General features: G+C 33.4%; 2 protein-coding genes across 2 annotated transcripts; both read right to left on the minus strand.

Annotated features, from left to right (window-relative positions):
* Positions 1-514: 514 nt before the first annotated feature.
* On the minus strand, positions 515-3,361 carry LOC140345013 (potassium-transporting ATPase subunit beta-like; the record flags this gene model as incomplete). Its single annotated transcript, XM_072432187.1, is given in 4 exon segments — positions 515-720; positions 1,405-1,518; positions 1,972-2,100; positions 3,036-3,361. Coding segments are annotated over 4 exon segments (561 nt in total), but the record flags the coding sequence as incomplete, so codon positions are not given.
* A 5,583-nt stretch (positions 3,362-8,944) lies between these two features.
* Positions 8,945-13,127, minus strand: LOC140345012 (potassium-transporting ATPase subunit beta-like). Its single transcript, XM_072432186.1, has 5 exons — positions 12,811-13,127; positions 11,747-11,875; positions 11,180-11,293; positions 10,290-10,495; positions 8,945-9,052 (listed from the first exon to the last, which is right to left on the minus strand). Exons 1-5 carry the CDS (start codon positions 12,920-12,922, stop codon positions 8,945-8,947), a joined length of 669 nt encoding a protein of 222 aa, XP_072288287.1. The 5' UTR covers positions 12,923-13,127.
* Positions 13,128-14,789: the final 1,662 nt, after the last annotated feature.

The raw sequence follows: 14,789 nt of genomic DNA on the forward strand, positions 1-14,789 counted from the left end.
CCTGCACTTAAAGTGTAATTAGAGAGTGACACTAGCATTATTAGGTCAGTGAGGGAAAGAGATCACAGATCCTGAAGTTTTGGAATTAAAGTTGATATTTTTTCATTAAGAGTTATATATCCAAAGTATTTTGAATTTTTTTAGACCAAATTTATAATACTAAATGTATCATTTTGGACATAATTATGTGAACCTCAAAAATAAGTTGCTGTGTCATAAACGGTTACAAGAACATTTCCACTGTGGTGCTGATTGAAAAAAATGTGCAAGAGTATAAATGGTGTGATAAGTCTTTAGGAGAAGATAAGAAATATACAAGCACACAATTTAAGAAGACGCAGTAATTGTCTATGCATGGAGATGAAAGATTGTAAATCAGTCATACAATTGTTTTATAGAACATTTTCAGCATTATCAGTAGGCAATAATGTTAAATAAATTGCCGCCTATCTAAAAGGAAAAACACAGAATGCATATTTGTATATTGTATATAGCCAAGAATCTGAAAACTTACCCTATTGATTTTTATAAAAATGCATGGCTGTCCTTTTTGAAATCCAAAAGGATCTTCATCATCAGGATTATAGGCACAGTCTCCCAGCTCTGATTCCAAAAACTGGCATGCATACTTTGTGCGACCGGGACCAGTCAGGAAACGTGCCACATCAGTAACGCCAGTGCAGTTTTTATTATTTTCTTGCTGTGTTGTTGTGTTGTATTCTGAAAATTCAGAGCAAAGTCACATTTGTAATTTAAACTGTAGGTTAAAAAACATAATTTACCCTAAACACATGACTATGTTTAATCACCAGAGGGCATCAGTTTTAGAAAACATTTACACTGTATTTGAGAAGGCTTTAGCAAAAGTTATATTTAAGGTTAAGTGCAGTTTAAGGGCAACTAACTCTGCCTATCCTTCATGTTTACACTTCATAATATTCAACAGGGTGTATATCAGCATTATTAAATTAGGAAATTATTGTGATTTGAAAAATAACTTTTGCCTGACGTTGAAAAAAAAAAATTACATCAAACATAAGCTATCTGGCTGTCAAATATTACTGCACAGAACAAACCATCAAAACATGGCTGCCCTTTTGGACACAAATATTATCAACTTATATTTACACAAAAACAAGGCTTTTTTTGTTGATTAACACGGATAAATACATTGTTTACATTGGAGTGACTTTATTCAGATGTACTATCTATCTGGCAGACTTTAAAAGGACCATACATTGTATATCCATTAAGTTTGCCATTGGTTTTTTGATTGGTAGTCCTAAACAATATATCTTTTCTAGTTTTAATACAGTTTTGATACACTATAACCGGCCACCCAGTGTTGTGCTGATGTCACTTTGAAATTTACTTTAAAGATGTACTAACAAATAAATTACATACCTTCAAGAAACTTGATCAGCATCTTCACAGATGGTTCATAGGTTTTCTTGTCAGTCACGTTGTATATAAGCTCTAATTTTTCGTCACCATAAACATCTGGCCTCATCGTCACACCTATCATAAATATTAGGTTAAATAAATATGAAAGTTTCTGATGGATGGTACTGCTCAGTTTTACCAAAATGGAACAGGGGTGTGCTGTCGGGGGTGCCCAGTGTTGGTAATACTTGTTTATAATACTTTCTGAAGAAGCAAGGGTATAAACATTATACACTTTTAATATAAAATTTTGTAATATATATATGTACTGCAACAATGTATTCCTGCTTTAGGATATTTAGTAATCACTAAAGAATTAATGTGCAGTGTGGCTTTAAAGGCATTAGCAACAGTACTTTCATAAAACAGTTTGGGTGACTTAATCTAATGTTACTGAATCCAGGCTGAACTGTAACCACAGCTAAAACTTTTGCCTTCACCTTCTTTATTGTTTTTTCATTATACAAAAAGCACTTGAAGTGAAACCCACTACAGTTTTGGAGGTTATGAACAAAATGTATCAATTACCCGGCGACGGTAGTCGGTCCTGATAAAATGGTTCATAAGGACTGAGAGTTGCCATCAGTGAGTAGATGGAAAGAGCAAAGATTCCAATCATAACGATGTAAAAAGCCACATAATAAAGACTGATGTACACTGTAAAAAAACACACAAAGGTAATAGATTATCATTTTATGAAGCTTCAATTGGCTGAAAAGTTTGATTCTGATAAATATATATAGGATTAATATTTTTGTCCTGATATAACTATAAATATTATACATTGGAGGATGACACAGGCTTTTTGCAAGTTATGTTAACTTTTTTATAGAGTAATTAAAAAGTAATAGATTATTTAAACTTTAGGGCTTTATTTATAAAGCAGGGAATACAACATTCCACCAGGGAATGTTTGCGCAAATGTTAGATTCACTATTTTATCAATATAGGCCTTGGAGTTGTCATAGAGGATACAGAAAGCTTCCACTTTGGAAAAATGTTCTGGTGACAACCATATTACTTTAGAATTCCCTTCATTTTAGGAGATTTCTTCATTTCCCATTGAGTCTCTATGACAGAATGAGAACGGACACAGACAGCACAAAATAACAATACTTTACCTTAACATATAACATTACTATATATCAAAAAAAAAATTGCTACACATAAATCTTAACATCTTAAATTATATTTCATTAAAATAGTCTTTATATAAAAAAACTAAACATGTTTTATCTTATATGTTACCATTAATATGGTAAGGCTTGGGCTTCAAGTCTCTAGGGTGTTGTATCTACCCTATTTGCATTTTCTCCAAACTTTGGTCAAGATATAAAAAAATAGACCCTATATGTTATAATGCCATCTTAGAGAAATAGAAGAAAAAAAGAACAGAAACGTTGTGACAATTTTCTTTTGCCTGCTTTCATAAAGGTGTATAAGAATAATCAGGCTGGTTACATTTTTGAAAACCTATTACATAGAAAGCTGCTCTGTTTATGGCCCTACCCAGATATTTGAACCAGACCAGGTAAAATAATAAAAGCAATATTCATAAAATGAGCTAGTTAGAAACATAAAAAGTTATATACCCCATTTTTCCGGTGTTCGTCCCATAAACTCTCCTGTGTCTGAATTCCATATAAAGCGCCCAAAATTTTCCATCCGTTGGCTGCATGTCTTCTTTTCATTAAAAGTGGCCATTTTTGATGATCAAGATTGAACCCTACGAGACAGCACACAAAAAGGCAGCACTTTTCTAGACTTACTCTCTTTTATAGAAGTTTATGAAGGTTGTTTGGATGTCATTGGTTCCCTCGTCAAATCAGGTTTCGCTACTCTTTCTCCATTAGCATTGTTATCATTCTACTGGTATAGGCTGTTGATATCAGGTAGCACAGAGTTTGTGGATATCACATGCCCTTCCATTTTCATCTACATTCTTCACTAAGCAGAATTACGCACTTTCTGCACTTGTTAAGCAGTGTGTAGGTTCACCTTGATTGGTTTATTTACCCAGATAAGAACATAGGAATTTATGTAGCAAATCAGAAATATCTATTACCATTTTCGTTTGTTAACCCTGCCCAAGTAATAACACACACAGTTCTAGTTTATTTTGAAGAGAACATAAAATGATGCTTGTAGTCTTATATTTAACCTCTTGCTTGAAACCATAAACCTAATAGGGTGCTTTAAGCAAAGGAATACTATATTCAAAAGCAAAAATAATATAAAAAAGTTATTCCTTAAAACGACTCTGTAAGATTTACTGCAGTGAGACCAATGAAAGAAATATCTTCTATCAGTTATATTACTTTATATGTTGTTTTTATTTGATAAAATGCATCCTCTCTTTGCTACTGGATGTATTATGCTAAGAGATACCCAAAATATTATGCCATTTTCTTTATGATCACTGTTTTCCTGTTTTAATGAAAAATTAGGATTGTTCCTCGCTTGCACTTCTGCTGCCTGATGTTAGTGATCCTTGAGATACCTATAAAGGGTGTATTTCTGTAGCACAAAAAAAAATCGGGTTTTACATCTCTAAAAATAACTTACAGAATGGTTGGGTATAGTTTTGTATATCTGATATATATATATATATATATATATATATATATATATATATATATACCTACGGCAAACAATACCCAGAGCAATTTAAGTTGTTGAATGAGAAAGTACAACAGTAGTGGTGCTTTTTTGGGGGATTCTGTTTGCTGAAAAGTTGGACTCCATTTGTCACTGGATGACAAGGGATGAGTCTTGGGTGAGATATGAGATATGGTGAATTTTGTAAACAACTGGTTTCTTTCAGCATAGAAGAGAATATGATTTCATGTGTAAGATATACTAGAGTTCCACTTATTGCTGGATAATAGACACTATGATACATATTATAATATTATACAATTATTTACCTGACTAAAACAGTATTTTTAAGTCTTGAATAAAAAAATGACATTTTCAAAACCATTAGATCAGTGTTTCTCAACCAGGGTTCCTCCAGAAGTTACTAGGGGTCCTTGAGCCATGAACAATTTGTACCTGTCAGGTTACCAATGACATCAATTATCTTTTTGGCTATCTGTAAGGGTGACGTTCTTCTCACTGGCCAATAAGGTAAGAGACTTTCTTACCATTGACCACCACAATAATATACTATGAGCTGTGGATACAGTAATTGTAGCAGAAGTTACCTAAAAAACTGAAACACCACATTAGAGAATTCCATTATATATATATGATATCTCTAAATCAATACCTCTTTGGCATTAAAAAACTTCTTTAAATCGCTTTAAAAATTTATAATTCACCTGGTTAACTTTTTACTTGAAATGACCAATGATATGTAACTGATACATCAATGCTGTATTTAAAATATCCACATTTTTTTCAAGCAATGAAGCAGTCATTTAATCATACTTATAAATCTTTATTATAAATGTACTTTAGGTATATATATGTTTGCTAACGCCCTGAGTATTTTTTCCCAAGATTACCAATGTCCCAAATTCTAATAATTCAAGAAAAGGGAAAACCTATACATGAGTAATTATACACCCTAATTATTTATTTAACAAAAATGCGGCCAAAATTGAAAAGCCACGTATGGAAAACTAAATATACCCCATGATTCAATAAATTGGGGAAATACCTTTAATAGCAATAACTTAAAGTTGGTTAAGTCATGAACTTTTAACATAACATTTATTGTGCTTACTGAGGCCTGCAGCATGTGAAATGTAGCTATTGGGCTTCCTGCAATTCCTCCAAGCATTGCACAGTCTGACCTTTGGGTGAAATTGCTGTCGCATCCACTCTTAGGCAGCTGGGTTGCATTTTTTTTTCCACTTGTGAAAAATCTGTCTCACTGTAGAATGGAGGACTTCAAATTGTTTGTAAATGGAAATATAACTATTCACAGATTGATGAGCAGAAACAATTATTTCTCTAAGATCCTATTTCTAAGATCACGTTTGCTGATGATCATTTAATCAAGTGTGTTTCGTTGCACTTACTATCTCAATTCCCATGTAAGTAGTAAAAGTGAACTTTTTACACATTGCTTCAGTTCATCTGAGGCTGTATTTGCCTAATTCTAGAATCTGATAAAGCCCAAATATATTTTTAAATCATATTCTGATAGACAATACCTTAGAATTGATTTTTGTTGTATGTAAACCCCATAGAAGACTGAGACTGCTAAGTTGATATAACTAAATATAAATAAACTAGTTGACATTTTAAAGGATTACAAAACTATTCATTTACACATTTTGTGTAGCTGTGAGTGTTCTGATAATCTTTCGGCTATTGTATTATGTTCCTCTTTGCACATAAACCCCACCACATACTCCATATGGTATTCCGTATAAAATGTGGCTTTCTTCCCAGCTTCCTGGCTCTGATTGAAATGGTGCTGTGCCAATAAAGTACCTGTTTTCTTTTCCTGCAGAGATACTCGGGCCTTTCTTTGATCCTGAATGATCAAAGGTCCTTCTGCTGCTGAGTTGGCAGAGGCTTCTGGAGCCATAAGGAAGAGCCCATTGTATAATCAGAGGATGTATCACACTTTATGACACCAGGGTATGTGACTTCCTGGTCAATATAGCTTCTCTGTTTTTATTTTGGCAGTTATTAGCTTTCACATGAGAATCAAAAGAATTGAGTAATTTTTACACGTTCATGTATTAGACTATTCTACACCATCATATACTATCTAACCATTCTGTAATAACCTCCTGGCTCACTAAGCTAGATTGGACACAGGCTTAAACTCTCAACCTCTGAAAGATCCGCAATAATTAATTGACCCATTTAATATAGGTTGGACGTATTTTCTAATTCTTTATTTTTGAGGGATTATAAGGGTATGTGCACTCAAATGGAAACCCATTCCCCTGTTCCTCCCTTTCCTCTTATCTGAGGCATACTTGAATTGGATCAAATAATGAAGAGTAACAGCACCAACAAGCTTACCCGCTAACCAGTTTAATATCCTCTACTAGATACAGTGGCAACTTTCACTACCATCTACAAACTCTTATTATTGATTCTACACACAAATCATTGGACCTCCTATCTAATTGTACTCAAGTCTCTCCTTCCCCTAAGGGAAACCACTTTTTGGGTGAAATGTGTCGGGAAAAAAATGAGACAATGAGAATTCTTTGAGTAAATCACCATTTATTTTTGTGTAAAGAACATTTGTTATATTAAAAATTATGAGAAGTACATGCCAGGTATACCTATCTAGTACATTATAAGATAACACAAAAACTTTTTGTTATTCATTTTCTGTTTTAGTGTTTGTTCAATATAAACACTTTAATAAACACCTTAACACTCAAAAAGTCTTGCCAAAAAAGCCTGCCTTTTCTTCTCTTATGCCAAAAAAGCCTGCCTTTTCTTCTCTTATTCTATAACACTGCTTTGATAACTTTCATTCTGTGTTTAATTCTGTAAGATTGATACAGTTTATTTGAAAGATAAAACACACGTCAACAACCTGTAATATTATATTTGTATACAGTGTGTTTTCCTTACCATGAACATTGTATGTGGAACAATGCAATTGATGCATGTATCTCTGCACATTAATATTATTAATATTAATAAAGTGTATTTATATAGCACCAACGTATTACTCAGCACTGTACATCAAATAGACTATTAAATAAACTATCCATTGAGTTCTTTTTTTTTCTCCATGCATCTGGATGTACTGTAAGTTCTGAGGTTGAATATCTTATGGCATCATGCAACAAGTTTTACATTTTGACAGGTTTTTTATTACTGTGTTCCTACTGACAATAATGGTAAGTACAGAAAGTGAAGAGAAATCCAAACGTTTTCTTTTGTCACTGGAACAGAAGGTAAGTGGCCTTAACCAATCCCGAACAAAAATATTAATAGTAATAATAATAATGAAAGTGTTGACTTTTTCATATACATTACATAACAATACATCTAAGGTGGAAACATAGAAGTAAACAGTAAGACATGAGGAATCTTACACTTATACATAGAATTAAAGGGGTCGGTGTTTAGTACAGCATCGGAAAAAGGTTATTTTCTGTGCTAACCACATATTGAAACTATTGTCCTATGTTATCTATACAATGTCAATAATGCAGGCTTGCATGTGAGTCTCCATCCTGCTGTACAAGCTTAACCAAATGATGGCTGTCAGTTAGTCCTGATTTGATTCAATAGAACTGCTTACGCTATTAGTACTTCGTCCTTTCAGATTCTAAATGTGTTTGTAATGTTTACACTATAGATTAATTTGCCATCTTAAGTAGTTTGTAATTCAGTTGTTCTACAGCCTAGGATTTCCAGTTATTCACATACCCTGTGTTTGATCTGATAGAGGTCAAGAGCTGTAATCTTGGATTTAAGACTCAGCAGTGTCATTGCCTACATGAAGCTGCTTGGGGTCATAGTATATCCTGCCACATAATTTCTTTAGCTGTCAATGAGATTTTGCTGTCATTGAAAGAAGAGATATATTGATAAAATTAGGTGAATAGATAAGGGATATCTAGTTTATTACATTCTATGTAATGTTGCAAATCACCTCCAACTGAAAGTGACAACAGCTGTCTGCAAAAATTACAATGACGTGTTAGAGGTCAACAAGAGTCCTAGTGCTTCTCCCTAACTATTGCCATTAGAATCTCCGACACTTTACATTACCTGTTATAACTTTGCAGTAGATTAGGAAGATAGAAAACAGGAACTAAACCTTACATAAAACAAATTTCTTACAAATGGAATTGTGCTAAGTGCGGACTAGCATTTTTACAAGTTGGTTTAAGTGGTTTTAAGAGGTATTCTGCAGTTTTCTCTTTGGCCCTTTACTGTGTAGCTGTATAGTTAATTCAAATAATCCTACTATCAGGTTCTAAAGTGATCAAGTGAAACTTGAATGCCAGCTAGTGATGAGTAATGCTATTCAATATAAATCCTATTAAAATTAATTACTCCTATTTGTTCAACTGGTTTCACTGCAAAGTGTAAGGTTTTTTGTAATTTACTGTCTAGACCAGTGTTTGTCAACCAGGGTTCCTTCAGAGGTTCCTAGGGTCCTCTCCCCCTGTACCATTGTCTGTATTCATCTGTCATTGGCAACCCTTACTTAATGTACAGCGGTGCATAATATGTTGGCACTATAAAAATCCTGTTTATTAATATTATTATTAATAATAATAATAATAATAATAATAGGGCTTTCTTTAGTGTTCTTTTGTGTTTCTCAGATGCCAGTGATCTTTTTGGCTATCTGTAAGGGTGACATTCTTCTCAATGGCTTCCAAATGACCACCAACAATGTACTGTGAGCTGTGGATCTATTATTAATAGCATGGGTACCATGGTATAATAAAAATTATTTCAAGGGTTCCCACTATGTCTAGAGTTGAGAAACACCGCTCCAGGGGATGACAACATCATCTAGCCATTTTTCCCTCCCCTGGTCTGTCCCTTTTATTCATTGGGTGCTATCATTCATGAGTTCAGCAACCTGATAGTCCTTTCCACTAGGCATGATCCATCTGCATTGCAAAGACCTAGCAATAATGTCATAAAATGAGATGTGCTGTAGAACAGAAATTAACTGTTATTTGATTAGCTTGTTGGTGGTTAGAAACAGAGAAACTAGGGAGGGCAAAATATTATAAGAATACACTTTAGCTTAAATCAGTGTTTTCAACAGCTCATCTTTAACAACACAAAACCAGAAATATGTTCATCTTAAAAAAATGAACTCACTGAGAGATTATGTAAATTGCCATTTCCCACATCTTGTCTGATTGGTATGTTGATCCTCATTCTTTAATTCCACTGATTATACAGCTCACATGTTCAGCTAATTGTTACACATCTTGTCACACAGTTATCTGCATGCTTGGTCGGGTAAATGACTGAGACTACTGACACTAAAGAACAGTTTTACATCCAGGAAATTAGTATTCTTTACAAACTGTTTAGCAATGTCAGCCTTCATAATCTCTTAGAGGTAGATCCACTTAAGTGCTTCTGTTCCAGTGTTTACACTTCTTAGCACCTTGAACAGAAAATCAGACTCACCTTTTTCTCTGCCTCACTAGATTAGATTTTAAATGGTGGCACTGCTGCACAGAACTGAAATGTCAGGTTCAAATGGTTTGAGTTCCTAAAGGAAGCTTGTGTGGAAATCAATACTGTAAGTTATCTTGCCAGTAACTGACCAGGAATAGGTTTTCAGAACACAAGTTATCACTTCACAGGTTTTGAGGGGCCTGGAAATAATCAAGTTCACTGTTAATAAAAGTATTATCTTAATTTAAAGTAGAACTAAAGTTCTGCATTCAAAGACTGCAAGCTGGCAAGATTTGTAGTGCAAAAGATACAGGTAATGTTCATTAATTAAAAAAACAAATAAACAAACAAAACAAATGTACTTCACCTGCTTGTTCACAATATTGTTTTCAAAAAGCAAAAAAAAAAAAAAGCATTTGCATCTTAGTGTAGGATGATTGGATACGCCAGGTGTCCTGGTATCCCCCGAGACTGCTGAGTGTGAATTAATTAATGGGAGTTACATCATCCTGGCCTGGTAAATGAAGAGGGCCAATGATCGGACACTTGGTGGAGGACCAGATTAGGAGGCTTTCAATGGAGTAATTGTCTATGCATGGAGATGAAAGATTGTAAATCAGTCATACAATTGTTTTATAGAACATTTTCAGCATTATCAGTAGGCAATAATGTTAAATAAATTGCCGCCTATCTAAAAGGAAAAACACAGAATGCATATTTGTATATTGTATATAGCCAAGAATCTGAAAACTTACCCTATTGATTTTTATAAAAATGCATGGCTGTCCTTTTTGAAATCCAAAAGGATCTTCATGATCAGGATTATAGGCACAGTCTCCCAGCTCTGATTCCAAAAACTGGCATGCATACTTTGTGCGACCGGGACCAGTCAGGAAACGTGCCACATCAGTAACGCCAGTGCAGTTTTTATTATTTTCTTGCTGTGTTGTTGTGTTGTATTCTGAAAATTCAGAGCAAAGTCACATTTGTAATTTAAACTGTAGGTTAAAAAACATAATTTACCCTAAACACATGACTATGTTTAATCACCAGAGGGCATCAGTTTTAGAAAACATTTACACTGTATTTGAGAAGGCTTTAGCAAAAGTTATATTTAAGGTTAAGTGCAGTTTAAGGGCAACTAACTCTGCCTATCCTTCATGTTTACACTTCATAATATTCAACAGGGTGTATATCAGCATTATTAAATTAGGAAATTATTGTGATTTGAAAAATAACTTTTGCCTGACATTGAAAAAAAAAAATTACATCAAACATAAGCTATCTGGCTGTCAAATATTACTGCACAGAACAAACCATCAAAACATGGCTGCCCTTTTGGACACAAATATTATCAACTTATATTTACACAAAAACAAGGCTTTTTTTGTTGATTAACACGGATAAATACATTGTTTACATTGGAGTGACTTTATTCAGATGTACTATCTATCTGGCAGACTTTAAAAGGACCATACATTGTATATCCATTAAGTTTGCCATTGGTTTTTTGATTGGTAGTCCTAAACAATATATCTTTTCTAGTTTTAATACAGTTTTGATACACTATAACCAGCCACCCAGTGTTGTGCTGATGTCACTTTGAAATTTACTTTAAAGATGTACTAACAAATAAATTACATACCTTCAAGAAACTTGATCAGCATCTTCACAGATGGTTCATAGGTTTTCTTGTCAGTCACGTTGTATATAAGCTCTAATTTTTCGTCACCATAAACATCTGGCCTCATCGTCACACCTATCATAAATATTAGGTTAAATAAATATGAAAGTTTCTGATTGATGGTACTGCTCAGTTTTACCAAAATGGAACAGGGGTGTGCTGTCGGGGGTGCCCAGTGTTGGTAATACTTGTTTATAATACTTTCTGAAGAAGCAAGGGTATAAACATTATACACTTTTAATATAAAATTTTGTAATATATATATGTACTGCAACAATGTATTCCTGCTTTAGGATATTTAGTAATCACTAAAGAATTAATGTGCAGTGTGGCTTTAAAGGCATTAGCAACAGTACTTTCATAAAACAGTTTGGGTGACTTAATCTAATGTTACTGAATCCAGGCTGAACTGTAACCACAGCTAAAACTTTTGCCTTCACCTTCTTTATTGTTTTTTCATTATACAAAAAGCACTTGAAGTGAAACCCACTACAGTTTTGGAGGTTATGAACAAAATGTATCAATTACCCGGCGACGGTAGTCGGTCCTGATAAAATGGTTCATAAGGACTGAGAGTTGCCATCAGTGAGTAGATGGAAAGAGCAAAGATTCCAATCATAACGATGTAAAAAGCCACATAATAAAGACTGATGTACACTGTAAAAAAACACACAAAGGTAATAGATTATCATTTTATGAAGCTTCAATTGGCTGAAAAGTTTGATTCTGATAAATATATATAGGATTAATATTTTTGTCCTGATATAACTATAAATATTATACATTGGAGGATGACACAGGCTTTTTGCAAGTTATGTTAACTTTTTTATAGAGTAATTAAAAAGTAATAGATTATTTAAACTTTAGGGCTTTATTTATAAAGCAGGGAATACAACATTCCACCAGGGAATGTTTGCGCAAATGTTAGATTCACTATTTTATCAATATAGGCCTTGGAGTTGTCATAGAGGATACAGAAAGCTTCCACTTTGGAAAAATGTTCTGGTGACAACCATATTACTTTAGAATTCCCTTCATTTTAGGAGATTTCTTCATTTCCCATTGAGTCTCTATGACAGAATGAGAACGGACACAGACAGCACAAAATAACAATACTTTACCTTAACATATAACATTACTATATATCAAAAAAAAAATTGCTACACATAAATCTTAACATCTTAAATTATATTTCATTAAAATAGTCTTTATATAAAAAAACTAAACATGTTTTATCTTATATGTTACCATTAATATGGTAAGGCTTGGGCTTCAAGTCTCTAGGGTGTTGTATCTACCCTATTTGCATTTTCTCCAAACTTTGGTCAAGATATAAAAAAATAGACCCTATATGTTATAATGCCATCTTAGAGAAATAGAAGAAAAAAAGAACAGAAACGTTGTGACAATTTTCTTTTGCCTGCTTTCATAAAGGTGTATAAGAATAATCAGGCTGGTTACATTTTTGAAAACCTATTACATAGAAAGCTGCTCTGTTTACGGCCCTACCCAGATATTTGAACCAGACCAGGTAAAATAATAAAAGCAATATTCATAAAATGAGCTAGTTAGAAACATAAAAAGTTATATACCCCATTTTTCCGGTGTTCGTCCCATAAACTCTCCTGTGTCTGAATTCCATATAAAGCGCCCAAAATTTTCCATCCGTTGGCTGCATGTCTTCTTTTCATTAAAAGTGGCCATTTTTGATGATCAAGATTGAACCCTACGAGACAGCACACAAAAAGGCAGCACTTTTCTAGACTTACTCTCTTTTATAGAAGTTTATGAAGGTTGTTTGGATGTCATTGGTTCCCTCGTCAAATCAGGTTTCGCTACTCTTTCTCCATTAGCATTGTTATCATTCTACTGGTATAGGCTGTTGATATCAGGTAGCACAGAGTTTGTGGATATCACATGCCCTTCCATTTTCATCTACATTCTTCACTAAGCAGAATTACGCACTTTCTGCACTTGTTAAGCAGTGTGTAGGTTCACCTTGATTGGTTTATTTACCCAGATAAGAACATAGGAATTTATGTAGCAAATCAGAAATATCTATTACCATTTTCGTTTGTTAACCCTGCCCAAGTAATAACACACACAGTTCTAGTTTATTTTGAAGAGAACATAAAATGATGCTTGTAGTCTTATATTTAACCTCTTGCTTGAAACCATAAACCTAATAGGGTGCTTTAAGCAAAGGAATACTATATTCAAAAGCAAAAATAATATAAAAAAGTTATTCCTTAAAACGACTCTGTAAGATTTACTGCAGTGAGACCAATGAAAGAAATATCTTCTATCAGTTATATTACTTTATATGTTGTTTTTATTTGATAAAATGCATCCTCTCTTTGCTACTGGATGTATTATGCTAAGAGATACCCAAAATATTATGCCATTTTCTTTATGATCACTGTTTTCCTGTTTTAATGAAAAATTAGGATTGTTCCTCGCTTGCACTTCTGCTGCCTGATGTTAGTGATCCTTGAGATACCTATAAAGGGTGTATTTCTGTAGCACAAAAAAAAATCGGGTTTTACATCTCTAAAAATAACTTACAGAATGGTTGGGTATAGTTTTGTATATCTGATATATATATATATATATATATATATATATATATATATATATATACCTACGGCAAACAATACCCAGAGCAATTTAAGTTGTTGAATGAGAAAGTACAACAGTAGTGGTGCTTTTTTGGGGGATTCTGTTTGCTGAAAAGTTGGACTCCATTTGTCACTGGATGACAAGGGATGAGTCTTGGGTGAGATATGAGATATGGTGAATTTTGTAAACAACTGGTTTCTTTCAGCATAGAAGAGAATATGATTTCATGTGTAAGATATACTAGAGTTCCACTTATTGCTGGATAATAGACACTATGATACATATTATAATATTATACAATTATTTACCTGACTAAAACAGTATTTTTAAGTCTTGAATAAAAAAATGACATTTTCAAAACCATTAGATCAGTGTTTCTCAACCAGGGTTCCTCCAGAAGTTACTAGGGGTCCTTGAGCCATGAACAATTTGTACCTGTCAGGTTACCAATGACATCAATTATCTTTTTGGCTATCTGTAAGGGTGACGTTCTTCTCACTGGCCAATAAGGTAAGAGACTTTCTTACCATTGACCACCACAATAATATACTATGAGCTGTGGATACAGTAATTGTAGCAGAAGTTACCTAAAAAACTGAAACACCACATTAGAGAATTCCATTATATATATATGATATCTCTAAATCAATACCTCTTTGGCATTAAAAAACTTCTTTAAATCGCTTTAAAAATTTATAATTCACCTGGTTAACTTTTTACTTGAAATGACCAATGATATGTAACTGATACATCAATGCTGTATTTAAAATATCCACATTTTTTTCAAGCAATGAAGCAGTCATTTAATCATACTTATAAATCTTTATTATAAATGTACTTTAGGTATATATATGTTTGCTAACGCCCTGAGTATTTTTTCCCAAGATTACCAATGTCCCAAATTCTAATAATTCAAGAAAAGGGAAAACCTATACATGAGTAATTATACACC

The sequence above is a fragment of the Pyxicephalus adspersus genome, unplaced genomic scaffold, assembly GCF_032062135.1.
Source record: "Pyxicephalus adspersus unplaced genomic scaffold, UCB_Pads_2.0 Sca334, whole genome shotgun sequence".
NCBI classification, from domain to species: domain Eukaryota; kingdom Metazoa; phylum Chordata; class Amphibia; order Anura; family Pyxicephalidae; genus Pyxicephalus; species Pyxicephalus adspersus.

Coding starts and splice junctions, on each gene's coding strand:
- LOC140345012 (XM_072432186.1), bottom strand. CDS start 12,922: ATGGCCACTTTTAATGAAAAGAAGACATGCAGCCAACGGATGGAAAAT. Junction 11,294..11,746: donor GGACCGACTACCGTCGCCGG/GTAATTGATACA, acceptor TATTTATGATAG/GTGTGACGATGAGGCCAGAT. Junction 10,496..11,179: donor GCTGATCAAGTTTCTTGAAG/GTATGTAATTTA, acceptor CTGAATTTTCAG/AATACAACACAACAACACAG.